The 13,943-nt window shown below is 41.3% G+C and overlaps 1 protein-coding gene across 1 annotated transcript in view; it reads left to right on the forward strand.

Moving 5' to 3' along the window:
* The window catches only part of LOC138966714 (tubulointerstitial nephritis antigen-like), an 80,188-nt gene extending 66,587 nt beyond the window's left edge, over positions 1-13,601 (forward strand). The window contains exons 7-10 of the mRNA XM_070339028.1: positions 3,752-3,797; positions 7,789-7,912; positions 9,373-9,418; positions 9,928-13,601. Coding sequence (XP_070195129.1) covers positions 3,752-3,797; positions 7,789-7,912; positions 9,373-9,418; positions 9,928-10,446 — 735 coding nt within the window. The 3' untranslated portion in view covers positions 10,447-13,601. The remainder of the gene's footprint in view (positions 1-3,751; positions 3,798-7,788; positions 7,913-9,372; positions 9,419-9,927) is intronic.
* Positions 13,602-13,943: the final 342 nt, after the last annotated feature.

Genomic DNA, 13,943 nt, shown 5'->3' on the forward strand with positions numbered 1-13,943 from the left:
CTCTCTCTCTCTCTGCTGTCAATCAGTCGAATCTTAGACTTGCTAGATCTCTCCCTCTGTCTCTGTCTGTCTGTCTGTTTGTCCGTCTCTCTCTCTCTCTCTCTCTCTGTCTCTCTCTCTCTCTGTCTCTCTCTCTCTCTCTCTGTCTCTCTCTCTCTCTCTCTCTCTCTTTCTCTCTCTCTCTCTCTCTCTCTCCCTCTCTTTTCCCCTATGCTGTTTTTATAATCATACCAAATTAATTGCTATTTCAGACAAGTGAACTAAGTCCTACATGCTTAGCATATTGCAGCTTCACACACGCCTTCAAACATATCAGAAAATGCAACACGCACCTATACATGCAGACACACATAAAGCTTCACAAGGTACAGACACAGACACACATAACACGCGCACACGCTAAATTACGAACCCTGCAGATATGCTGAAAGTATTACACTATCAGAGAGAGAGAGAGAGAGAGAGAGAGAGAGAGAGAGAGAGAGAGAGAGAGAGAGAGAGAGAGAGAGAGAGAGAGAGAGAGAGAGAGATCAAATCAAATCAAATCAAATCAAATCAAATCAAATTTTATTTTACGAGGGTTGTGGCATAAGCAATATAAACGAGCTTCTTTTCAACCAGCCCTCGCCCAGAGAGGGACTATTCTAATCTGAAATATATACTATAATATATATACAAACGTAAAACAATTACAAAAGATAAGAGAGAGAGAGAGAGAGAGAGAGAGAGAGAGAGAGAGAGAGAGAGAGAGAGAGAGAGAGAGAGAGAGAGAGAGAGAGAGAGAGAAGAGAGAGAGAGAAGAGAGAGAGAGAGAGAGAGAGAGAGAGAGAGAGAGAGAGAGAGAGAGAGAGAGAGAGAGAGAGAGAGAGAGAGAGAGGATAAAATCACACAGCAAGCAATGCAGACAAGTGACAAGTCCATTTTCTGACGTGGTACGGTGCCCCATCACGCGTCACATTCCATGACACACACGTCACTCTCAGTGACGTATCGGCACTTTTGCGCTGTCATACCCTGGCTTGCCAAACGGCTTCATGCAAGCGTATCGCGTCGTAATCGACAAAGGAATGTAGGTGCTTCTTGGGTTCATCTTTGATGTTTATCCATGTGGCGACAAAATACGTGTGTGCAAATCGTCAAGTTGTAATGGGGGTAAAAAGAGTATCGCTTTGCAGTTGTGCTTCAACAAGCTGCAGCCAAATGGGTAACGTCTGGTCGTCTACGAATCGGACTGTGGTAGAAGGAACATAGAGGCCTACTACTCGTATTTGTCTCTTTTGGGCAAATTACATGACACTTGTTTTCATGCCATATAAGACAGAAACAAATCCTTTCTTTAAATTAAAAAAAACAAGAGGCGAAGCCATCAAGGCTCACGTAAGAAATCGACAAACAGTAACACACACACACACACACACACACACACACACACACACACACACACACACACACACACACACAGAAAGAGCATAGGTGAAACTGTGCAAGAAAGCGAGACACTAGATCTAGATCTGTCTGTCTGCATGTAGCCTACTTACAGGGACACGACTGCCAACTAGTCTCGGCCCGCTCAAAATAATAATGACCGAGACTTTCAGTACTTCCTTCGCGTGACGTCTAACCCTCTTACGTCATAATGTGACGTCAATGTAATGTGACGTCTTCAAATGTTAGAGTTTCTACCACAGACATACACACGCACGCACGCACGCACATACGCACGCACGCACAGACAGACAAAGTTACGATCGCATAGGCTACACTTACGTGAGCCAACAATACACGTTTTCGAAACATGTCTTTGATGACGTCAAATCCGGCCTTTAGTGAAAGTTGAGGCGGCACTGTGACGACCTCACTGTTCAACCAAATTGATTGACATTTTGGACAGGCAATCTTTGACTTTTGCATTTCACCTGGGAAGCTTAACAGTTAAAGAAGTTGTTTGCCCATTAAAGTTTTTATTCAAATTGAATGTTTACTAACAAATGAAAAAAGAAGAAGATTGCATTACTTATCTTTTGTTGAATCGAAAAATATATGGATATGTCATGTTTGCTCTGAAAATGTGCTCCACAAAACACAAATCAACTACCAGGTAAAATGGAAGAGGAAACAAGGCAACTTCAGGCGGTTTATTTTACTTATTTCATCATGTGAGTGAGTGGAGTCGCAGGGCCGGACTAGGCTAAGAGGAGGGGGGGGGGGGGGGGGGTTGCCAGCGGTGGTCCAGGGGGAAGTTCCCCCTGGCGGGGTCAAGGGGCAGAGCCCCTTGTGGGGGTCAGGAGACGAAGCCCCCTGAAGCTGATGGGTAGGTCATATTCTGAGATAGGAAAATGGTCGCTCCTTGCATGAAACGGCATAAAATAAACAATAATAAAAAATGTTTTAAATAAGTGAGGTACATGTTTAGGCCAGGGGGGGGGGGGGGGGGGGGTTGCGCAACCCCCATAACCCCCCCCGGTAGTCCGGCCCTGAGTCGTACAAGTTGCCGTAATTATGGTAAGTTACAGGAAAAGGAACCTGAAATACGAAAAATATCTTCCAGCCTTCCAGAGGCGCATATTTATATGTGTGTATGTCTCTTCTTCTCTGAAGCCAAAAAGAAGACAAATAACGTATTCTAAAGTTCTGTCGACACTTGAAGAGAGGTAACCCGTTATCCAACATCTAGGTGAACTGTATAAGTGTCTGTGCCTCACATTCTCCACTGATTGGCAGCAGCTAATGGCATTTTCTACACTAACACTAGTCAGAGAAACATGCTTTGAGACATTTTTGGTCTGTCTGTCTGTCAGTCGGTCTGTCGGTCGGTCTGTCGGTCTGCTTGTCTGTCTGCCTGTCTCTCTCCCTCTGTCCCGCCCCTCACCGAAGTTTGCTTACGGTCTCGTTGTTTTGAATTTGTTTTCTTATCATTGTGTACAAGAAATAAATGTGTTCTGACAAGAAGCCAGAATTGTGTCGACACATGATGTTCATTGCTTTGTCAGGGTGAATGAGGGCCATACAACGTCAAACTAGCCGTGAAATGGGCTTTGCGTCTCACCCTTTTTATGGCCGTGAGGCAATGAACGAATAGAAGTCGGAGCTCGAAATGTTGGCATGGGTCCTCGGTTGTAGGCTTTCCTCTCAGACTCAAGACTCTAACTTTTACTGTCCTTATAAAAACAAGAAAATTGCCATGCAGTGTCGGGCGTTTACAGACATAAAATACATCACATTTGCTGATACAGTATTGCGAAATATTCAATCTTTGGAAGCTTTTCTGCCAATACTGAATTATGAATGCGCGAAAGAAAATCGTATGTACACTGTCAGAAAAACCAAACCAAAAAAAAAGAGTTATAATTGATGAGAAAAGCAACAGCATTATACCCCACTCCACTCCCAACCGCCCCTCCCGAGAAAAAAAAGAAAAAAAAAAGAAAAAAAAAAGAAAAACAATGTTTGCTCCGCACCCCTAGATGTATTTCAACTTGGGTGACTGCGACTTTCAGTACGTACTGGAGTCTCTTGTGTACTGTGTGTACTGTGTGTGTGTGTGTGTGTGTATTTGTGGGTGTCTGTGATAGTCTGTAAGTGTGTCTACGGGTGAGTGTTTAATTGTGTGAGCACGCGTGTGTGTGCGCGTGCGCGTGCGTGTGTGTCTTTACTTGTGTATGTGTGTGTGCGTGCGTGTGTTATATTTTACGACGACTTCAGTGATGACTCGTTTTGTAGAATACGCATTTTTATTTTGTCTTTGTTTCAGGAACGGGAAATCATGAAAGAAATTCTTGACAACGGACCTGTACAAGGTAAGCAAATTCATATTCAAAGCCATGACATCCTTTCTTCCAAATACAGAACACTGCACTCAATATCAACTGGGCAGAAAAGTTGCCTCAGTCCGTCTGAATGCTTTCTCTGTATTCAGTGAACAGTGTGCAATTCAGATATAATAGAATCTAAAGCATTGTCCGTTCAGTCAGCTTGAAAACTTAACGGAAGAAGGACTTATTCCGGTTATTGTGTTGAGAATGATGCTTATGGAAGAAAAACAAAAAACAAGACGGAGTAGGGAATCATAATGATGTTACAGCCAAAAGCCTTTGCAAGACGCCCCCTCCCCATAAACAACAACAACAACAACAACAACAACAACAACAACAACAACAACAACAACAACAGCACACACAAAAAACAACCCCACCCCCAATTGAAGGCAAATAATAAATCATTTAACACTTTCTACCCCACCTATGTTGACCAAGTTTTTTTTTAGGCGAGATCAGCTGTGCTGCAGCAGGTCACTCAGAATTGTAGTAACTGTGTAGTAACTGTGTATCAACACGCTGGAATGTAGGCGTTAGATGGACGTTACAGGAAGCGACTGAAGCTAACAGCCTGATCGGATATATCCGAACGTTGTCAGATGGAGCCATATGAGTGGGTACGGATATATCCGTACCTGGGAGACAATGAGTTAAAGATCTAATCGTAGTATCGTATACGTCAGAGAATGTATGCAAGTGGCCTCACAACTTGTGACCTTAATATGTTAGCGTCAGCTGTCGGCAAAACGCCCAACTTTATATTTATTATTTCTAATGGCAGAAAACATCCCAATCATTTTGGCGGGATTGTCGAACTTTTTCACAGCGTTGGAAAAGTGACGCCTTGGACAGGGGCGGATGCAGGAGGGGTGGGGGGGGGGGGGGGAAACCCCGGACCCCCCCCCCCCCCCATAGCCTCATAAAAAATAAAAGATTAGAAAAAAATAGTAATGAAATAAAAATAAATTGAAAATAAAGAAACTGATGGCTCAGATTGCACCAGATTGCTCCATTTTTCTTGATTTTTATAAAAATGTTCAGGGTGGGGGGGGGGGGGGGGGGGCATGCCCCCGAACCCCCCATAGGAGCCGGTCTTTGTCTTCAAAGTGAGGATTTGAAAAGAAGTTGGGTAATTTGTTGGCTCAGGTTGCACCAGATCGGTCAATTGTCCTTGTTTAGATCCAAATTTGTCTTCGTAATTTAAATTTACTGTTTGGAAGGTGTTTTAGGGGAAGTTTCTTGGCTCAGGTTGCACCAAATTGCCCCATTTTCCTTGTTTATATCAAAATCAGGAGTTTCGAACGCTTTGGGCCCTTAACTAAACGCTTCGCGTCGTCGAATTGTCCCTAAAAGAAATTTGGAAAGCCCCCCTTAAAAATGATGTGATCCGCCCCTGATTGGACCGCCTAAAATTGCCGAAACGTTCATAGACATTACTGAAAATTCGCCGACAAAAATATATCCTACTCACCTGCAACACGATGTCACCTGAAAGATAAGTGGACATTGACACCTAACACCCATACCCTCTTAAACAGGAACTATAGTGGAATAGATGGGAAGTGACGTGGATATAGTTAATGGGAATGCGAATGAGAAGGAGGAGGGTGGGGGGGGGGGGGGGGGGGGTTATTGTCTGATGCACCTGTGGATGGCAAATGTTACCCGGGTAAGATTCCTTATACAACTTTGCCAAGAAAGAAGTCTTCGCCAGTGGCTAGCAAGAGTTACCCAGGTGGACTACCGTCTTCAACTTTTCTAGGACAGAAGTATGTTCGCGTTCAGCACGTGCTGGATCCTCTTAAGCAAGTTTCTCTTGACAATCTGAAGAGGTTCTAAGAGGATCCAGCACGTGCTGAACGCCAACATACATTTAATGTGTGATTGTTTGAACAAGATAGAGCAATACAGAACCAGTCAAGAGGTTGTCAAAAATCCCTATAGTATATGGCTCCTGATCCGACCAGGAATGTGTAAAATTGAACTAGGAGCTATAACACGTGCGGTATAGGTTTGGCTAACTCTGTCGCAGTTTCGTATGCCCCCGCTCCCTCCTCCATTCCCTGCAGCAGGATCCCACCTACGGCATACTCTCTCTCCTTCTCTTTCTCTCTCTCTCTCCTCTTTCTCTCCTTCTCTCTCTCTCTCCCTCAGTCTCTCTCTCCCCCTCCCCATCCTCTCTCTCTCATTCTCTTTGCGTACAACATATCCATGATATCAGCAGCAGGAATCGTGTAAAGGCGTAGAAATATATGACTGTCTGTCTGTCTGTCTACGCAGACAATGCATTTTTTGGTGAAGAAAAGAAGAGGGAGATGAAGTGTGGGGGCACGGTTGAAGGTTTGGTGAAGTGGGGAGGGTGTTTTGGGAGGGACTAATTAAACCTGTGCCCGCAGTTACTGATTGACAGTTGATAAGGGAGGGGAGGGGGGGGGGGGGGGGGGGAAAGGGAAAACAAAGAAAAATGAACTCTAGAATGAAGCTCAAATCCTCCAGAACCAAACTTTACAGCCCGACGAGTCGGTTCAGTATTTGTTTTTGCCAAGTTGCACAAGAGCTTCTGTCAATGCCTATCACACTTTTCGCCTCACAAGCTAAGGGTAATTACAGACAAGAATTTGTGTCACAAGCACAAACCTCTCTTCTCAGCTGAGCGAGACCGATTGCTTTGCACGCTACTCGTCAGGCGTTGAGAGTTCCGACGCTGACAGGGGTATTTAGGCTTTTTGTTGTTGTCTTGTCTGACCTACAAAAAGCCTGTCCAAATGAGGTCAAGTTAGATGGGTACACTTTGTAGGGGTGAGAGGGAGGGGTGATGAAAAGGGTGGTTATGGAAGGGGTGGGGTAAGAGTGGGATGTAGGTTTTAGGTTATTCCTTTTTTGTGTGTGATATTTAGTCGCTGTTTGACCCACAATGTGCCTGTCCTGACCAGGTCAAGTTGGAAGGGTGCACGGCTTCTTTAGAGTGGCTGGATGATGATGGCTTAGGGTGTAAGGGTTTTAGGGGTTTATTTTTGTTCAGGCTTATTTATTGTTTCTTGAGCTTTTGCTTTGTTTCTAAGTTTATACATATATTAATCATCCTTCTGCATAATTTGCAAAAATGGCAATGCATTTTTAACATTTCCTTCTGTACTCATAGGCTCCTCTTGTTGCGCGTGTCCCTTAATTCGACATAATCACAATCACATAATGCTGCCAATGAAGATCTCAGACCTTTCTGATAGAATGACAAAGGCAAAAAAGAATAAAAGCAGTACGATTGTCTCGCTTGTGACTTCCTAGCGAACTTCTAAACAATTTGTCGTACAAGTTTATTTTTATGTATTATAAGTGTTTGTCTGTCGGTCCATTTAAAAGACAGCTTGTTCAAATGGATAAGTGAACGTAACGTTTTGTTTTGTCAATAATTAAACGGTACAATAACATACCTTTGTTGTTCATTGATTCTGTACGATTGTACGAAATTACAGACGAAACAGGCATGTGCCTCACAGATTAGGAAACAGACAAGCAAACAATTCCTCCTCCCCCACCCTCCTCTTTCTCTCTTGCAATCTTTGTCTGTCTGTCTCTCCCCATATCTCTCTCCCCACTCGATTATATAAAGTAATTAATTGTACATTGTGTTCGCCCTTGGTAAGGGCGCTCAGGCCAATTCAAATAAACTTTCCGTATTCTGTATTCTCTCCACACACACACACACACTCTCTCTCTCTCTCTGTCTCTGTCTGTCTGTCTGTCTGTCTGTCTGTCTCTCTCTCTTTTTCTCTTTCTGTCTGTCTGTCTGTCTGTCAGTCTGTCTGTATGTAACTCTCTCTCTCTCTCTCTCTCTCTCTCAGGCTCTCTCTCTCTCTCTCTCTCTCTCTCTCTCTCTCTCTCTCTCTCTCTCTCTCTCTCTCTCTCTCTCTCATATTCTACTATGTTTTAAATGAAAACTGCCGCAGACCAAACTGATTTGTATCGTTTTCAGCTATCTTCGAAGTGAAAGAAGATTTCTACATGTACAAGTCTGGGGTGTACCAGTACTCAGGCCTGACTAGCAACGACCCTCCTGAGGCCCGCAAGTCAGCATACCACTCCGTTAGACTGCTTGGGTAAGTCTGTATGTAACTAGTAAACGTTAAGGATGCCAAAATAAAGACAGTCCTCATCTCTTTTTTTCTTTAAAAATACCAAACCATACTGTACTCACGTGTAAACGAAGACGATACAAATCACAATGTTCGACGTTTTGACCCTAGGGTCTGCCCCCAGGAACACAAAACACGAAACAAAGCGGATAAAAGAAGAGGACGGACGATATAACAGAAAGAAGAACCACAGATGACAGCATTGTTCTGCTTTCCTTTTTTTCTTTGATTGATTTTTATTCTGCCAAGTCAGTGTCTATTATTGCCGCTAAAACTGACTCTTGTCTGTGAGACCCACAATCTTGTCTGTGTGAGACCCACAAAAATGTCAATAAGCTTACCACTGCGTCGGACTGCTTGGGTAAATATTCGTCAATAATACCTTGACCTTCTTAAAAAAAGTTAGCATGCACACTATCTTAGATCTCAGAAGTTTTTTACATGGGGTAAACCATCCCTCCGCTTGGACGCTGATAGTTGATTCCAAAGTTGGCCCGTCAGTCGCTGTGATTCCACAAGTTGACAACTGGTTAAGACCGTAGCAATACACAGATTGTCTATGCTATAGGCGATACATAACATCAACATTCTGGATGTTTTATATGAAGAACGGCAATTGTGTGCTGATTCAATTTAGCAATTTGACTTTTGTGTCCGTTTTGAAATTAACTCAGCAGCAAATTTACAACTCTGCATAAAAAGATGCTGTCAATTGTTTGTATGTGTCCAAGCAGCAAGGAGCTCTTATCTTTTGTAAAAGCCTGGACACGTCTTGGGAGACGTACAGGATGGTTTGCAAAGAATGAATGAAGAAGAAAGTCCTGAAGGTACTTTTAAAGATGCTAAAATAAGTCCTAAACTTGTTTCTTTGTTTAGAGTCTAGAGTACTTTGACATTCAGCAAAATGCTGAATCATTTTTCTTCTATTGGAATCTGGGTATCAGACTACTTTGACATACTACAAACTTTATTGCGTCACTGTTTCGTTGACGGCTCTATTTAAAACTTGCATTGTCAATATGAGAAAAGAACCCACCATGTTTCTGAGTATTAGACTGCCCTGAAGTTCTGGAAAGATTGTATGCGTATTTTACCATCCATTCCATCCTTGGCCGGTGTTCCAGAGTATTTCCACTTGTGCTTGGTTCGTTTTGAGGGTGAGAATATAACATCGAGCAACAGGGGATTCTTTCTTTGTCCCATGCAATAGGATGGAACCGTCTGTGTATAAACTTGATGTCTCAGCCATTACTTATTGGGTACTATCGCTGATCATTTAGGCCTATATCAGATTTCTTGTTAACAAATGATGGTATGCTTTCCCCTGCCTTTCTTTTTGCCTCCATTGTTTTCCTTGAGTATTCATCCAATACCCCTATCCCTACTGTATCAAGAGACTAATTATTTCCTCTTCTTTTTTGCAGGTGGGGCGTCGAGAGAACTTTTGAAGGTGACATAGTGAAATACTGGGTGAGTGGTTTTCTATTTCACAGAGCATAAAACACATAAGATTTAAGTTATTTTCAACCTTTGGCAGCTTTGAGGAAAATTCCACATAACGCTGATAGTGATAGCTAATTTCACAGTCGGCCTAAGAGTTGATGTGAAGCCACAAGCGATGAAGTCTATAGCAATTCATTGATTGTCTATGCTACGGGCAAGCTGATGGCAAATGTATGTCCAGTTGATATGTTTAGGTCTTAGTCAGTGCGTTTGTGTACGTGTGTTCAGATCGGCGCCAGCTCATGGGGCTCTACTGTAATGTGTTCTCCATTCTTTTCACGTGTGTTCAGATCGACGCCAACTCATGGGGCTCTACTGTAATGTGTTCTCCATTCTTTTCACGTGTGTTCAGATCGACGCCAACTCATGGGGCTCTACTGTAATGTGTTCTCCATTCTTTTCACGTGTGTTCAGATCGACGCCAACTCATGGGGCTCTACTGTAATGTGTTCTCCATTCTTTTCACGTGTGTTCAGATCGGAGCCAACTCGTGGGGCCCAGAGTGGGGCGAGAACGGATACTTCCGCATCGCGCGCGGCGTCAACACCAACGACATCGAGAACTACGTCGTGGGCGCCTGGGGCAAGATCACCGGCGACGTCGCACAACGACAACTGCTGACTGAAAGCCGACGTCGACGTCTTGAGGCACGCGGAGAACGGCCCTCAACCCGACGACTCCGCAACCTCCGTCGGAGAAGACGCAGGAGGCACCACATCGACGGAGACAAAAGCAACAAGAAGCAGCTGAGGACCCTAGAACCCAGGCGTCGCCGAGGCCGCAACAACAGGAGAGGAGGAAGACGCCAGGGGAAGAAGGAAGGGAGGAGAAACAGGAACAGGAACGCCTCCAAGTCTTCCAGGAGGCAGAGGAAGCATGATAAGAAGAGCAAAGACTCCAAGAAGGAATCTGGTGCACGGGGGATTGAGGGGCGAGAGCGAGAGCCTCAGAATACCAAGATGTCTAAGTTGGAGGAGCTTATAGGAGCGTTATAGCTTTAGGGGCTTGCAACATATTAATTATAACGAGTTCGAATGAACATACTTGGTTTGTCTTTGTCACTTTCTCGTTCAGTGCATCATGTTTTACTATCTTGTTCTTGCATAGTAGATGATGCGTTTTTGACATTTAGAGTGTAAGTGTTAAAAGTGTCAAAAGCCTCAGCTTCCTTTATCTGATAGAATTTTACAGCCAAAGATCAATTTTTGAAAAAATGCCTCTGACCTACTGATGTCCAGGAGCAGTGCCTTACACTAACTTGAACCCATAGAGCACGGAGCTGGTCAATATGACGCCATTAATAGGACATTGAGTTTATGGTCACTTACAACAAAGAAAAATCAACATATTTCACAGTGCAAATTGATCATCAACTATGATAGCCTTTACCATCCATTCTCTCCAGGACTGATTTAAAGATATATTTCTTCTCGTGCAAACCATTATGTTCACTTCCACAGATCTGTTCAGGGTTTTAGTTGGCGGTGAACATGTCACGAGCAAGACAGTGGCTTTAACCTGAACACGGTCTGAGATCTAATTTGATTTCTAATATGAGAAGCTACTATAAACACATATACAACTACTATGCCATCAGTCCAGTTAAATTCTGCTGCGGGGATTTGCGCTTGGAATGTATTTTTTACCACATGTATATACATTTTCTTTACTATACTGCCAATATGTTTTTCTTTGTATTGAATAATCTCGCAATGCTTTAAGCAACCGGTGTGTTTCTGTTTATGAAATATTTGTGTATCTGTTATTGTCGAGACAAGGCTGACAAAACGGAATTTACGATCAGTGAGAGTTTTCCATAGAATACAAGATGAAAAGATGAGATGAGATGAGATGCAATAGTTCTTGATAAACGAAGATAATGGTAAGAGTACAATCAGGTAAGAGCAACACAGCAATTAATGATGAAATACACACACGTGTATTGGTGATGACTATAAAGTATTTAGTCATACAAACTCGTAATTTAACTGTCAAATAATGGCTTAACAGATGCAAGAAAAGGGCTTTAATCAACAGAATTGCCACCAAACACTGTATGGCAGAAGTTTAGATCAAGAAATGGAACCTGTGTGTTGCAAGATCATAGCTAGACATGAACTGAGTGTTTTGGTCATCATTGAATGAAACCATCATGCTGACCTCAGATTGTATCCTTGAAGGTATGGAAAATATTCACCGTTTAACGTCAGCAGCGTTATTCTAATTGTATGCAGGATTATTTAACAGTAATGGCTGTAATCTGGACTCGGACAAAAGATGCGTATGCAACGAATTGTGCGAACATACCTTCAAATATAAAGGCCTGAAATAGAAAATACTCACGCCTCTGTGATTTATCTTGTTGTCATTGTTAAAATTTTGTTCATGCCATATAACTTCCCCGATTGAGATCGATAAATGGCACACGTCAATGATTTGTTTGCAAAATGAATCTTGATGTGCATTTTACTCAGAGAGTTAAAACCATGTCACCTCAATTTCCATTAATAACTGGTTCTTCAATTTGTTCCATGGCAAGGAACTAAAAACAAAGTATGCTGTCATTTTTAAGACACTATATATAGCATGCCAATGATTGTGGAATGCAGTATTTAGAAAACAATTGTATTACATGTTTTTTCAGAAACGGATGGTATGAGATATGCCATACAACAAGTAACTCTAATTTGTTTCTTCTTTTCATTATAATAGGCACAAGAGACATACTCATCAACTGTTAATTGCCAGAATGTCATTCTGAAAATGTCATCTTAATGTTTTTTACTGCGACATGTATGGAATTCTGGCATAGCAACGTATGGCCCTTCAACAGAGTACAACGTAGCATTATATTTGCATTTTCGTTGTTTATCGTAAATTAACACTAGTTCCATTATCTGACAGTTGTAGAGATATTAAACACACCTTTTATTGGTCTGTAAACTATGCGCTTAATTGTGTGTCAATAGATATGTGCTTTTGTAATTGTTGTATATTAATTCCTTGCTTCCAGTGGCATTGTAATTATTTGTATTAAACTGTTCTGTCACGAGGAGGCATTTAGGTAGTGTTTCTGCAATCTATGTACATGTATATATCTGGAATAGTACATGTGACTGCGCGAATCCTGTTTTAATAGATTAATTTCTGAATTTTGTTGACAAAAAATATGCAAAGCTGTTGAGTGTTTGTTTGTTTATCAGTATATCAGTTTTTTTAATATTTGTATTTTATTTTATAGAAAATGGCAATAATGTATGATAATCATATTAACTGTTTATAGACATGAGCATATTGTAGTACATGTATCAGCATTATGACAACAACCCCACTGATATTCTTTGTTAACTCTTACATACAGTTGCTACCATTAAAAATAAACACCCCATGGACAGACAAAAGGGTCTGTATATATATGCAAGTGGTCACTATGGAAATGTGAATTATACGCTAAAAAAAAAAAAAAATAGAACTCGTCAGGGATGGAATGGTTGTTGATAGATGTTCATGTTCAAAATGTGGTCGCCAGGGCAGGTTCGATTGCACGGTACTTGTTTTGACTGGAACTGCCATATTTGAAAATGTAGAAAATCAAGGGTCAACAGACAAGGTGTTTTTTCATATTAGAAAAGAAATTTCAGTTGATGGCATGGATTACTACTTTATTGCTAATCTATGAACTCGAAAGTTGATGGTATTATGTTTGGACTGCATTTAAAATTGGTTTTCTGAGAGTTCAGACGTTTTTTAACGACCTGTAAATTATTTTGATTATTATGCGTATTTGTAATTCTTCATTTTATATCCCATGAGGGTTCTTTTTCTAAGTTCATTCATCTTCCTACCTCCACGCACAGAAAACCTTCTGAAATCATTGTTTACTTAGAGGTTTAATTTTTTAAACCCTGTTGGCAAGCTTTTCTTGCTCTTATTTTACTGTTAGTATTTCCCTTCTCACTTATAAGAACCTCACCTAAGCATGGTAGAATGTGAATAATCACACAGTGTATGTTGTAATAAAATATGCTAAGTATGTACAAGCTAATGGCAAGTTCTATTTTCTGCTAATTGTCATATCAATAGATGGTGATCAGTGAAAGTTCTTTCTGTTCTGTGCATGGCTTTATGCAATAAATAGTTTGAAATTGTTTTGGAAACAAGTAAATATATATATATATATATATATATATATATAATACATGTATATATATATATATATATATATATATATATGTGTGTGCGTGTGTGTGTGTGTGTGTGACAGACTGACAAAGAGAGAGAGAAGGAAGGAGAGAGAGAGAGAGTTTTGTAACATAGTCTCACTGAACACAAAATGTTCAATTTTATTACAGAAACAAAGTTTAAATTATACACCATGTTGCAAACAATAAAACAGTATCAGTTACATTGGAAAAAATGTTGTTTAAAGTTGGCAGATTCTTGATATTCAAGTATATAAGTACTTGACAACTTTCATTGAAAGATGACACTA

This window comes from Littorina saxatilis, linkage group LG5 (genome assembly GCF_037325665.1).
Source record: "Littorina saxatilis isolate snail1 linkage group LG5, US_GU_Lsax_2.0, whole genome shotgun sequence".
NCBI classification, from domain to species: domain Eukaryota; kingdom Metazoa; phylum Mollusca; class Gastropoda; order Littorinimorpha; family Littorinidae; genus Littorina; species Littorina saxatilis.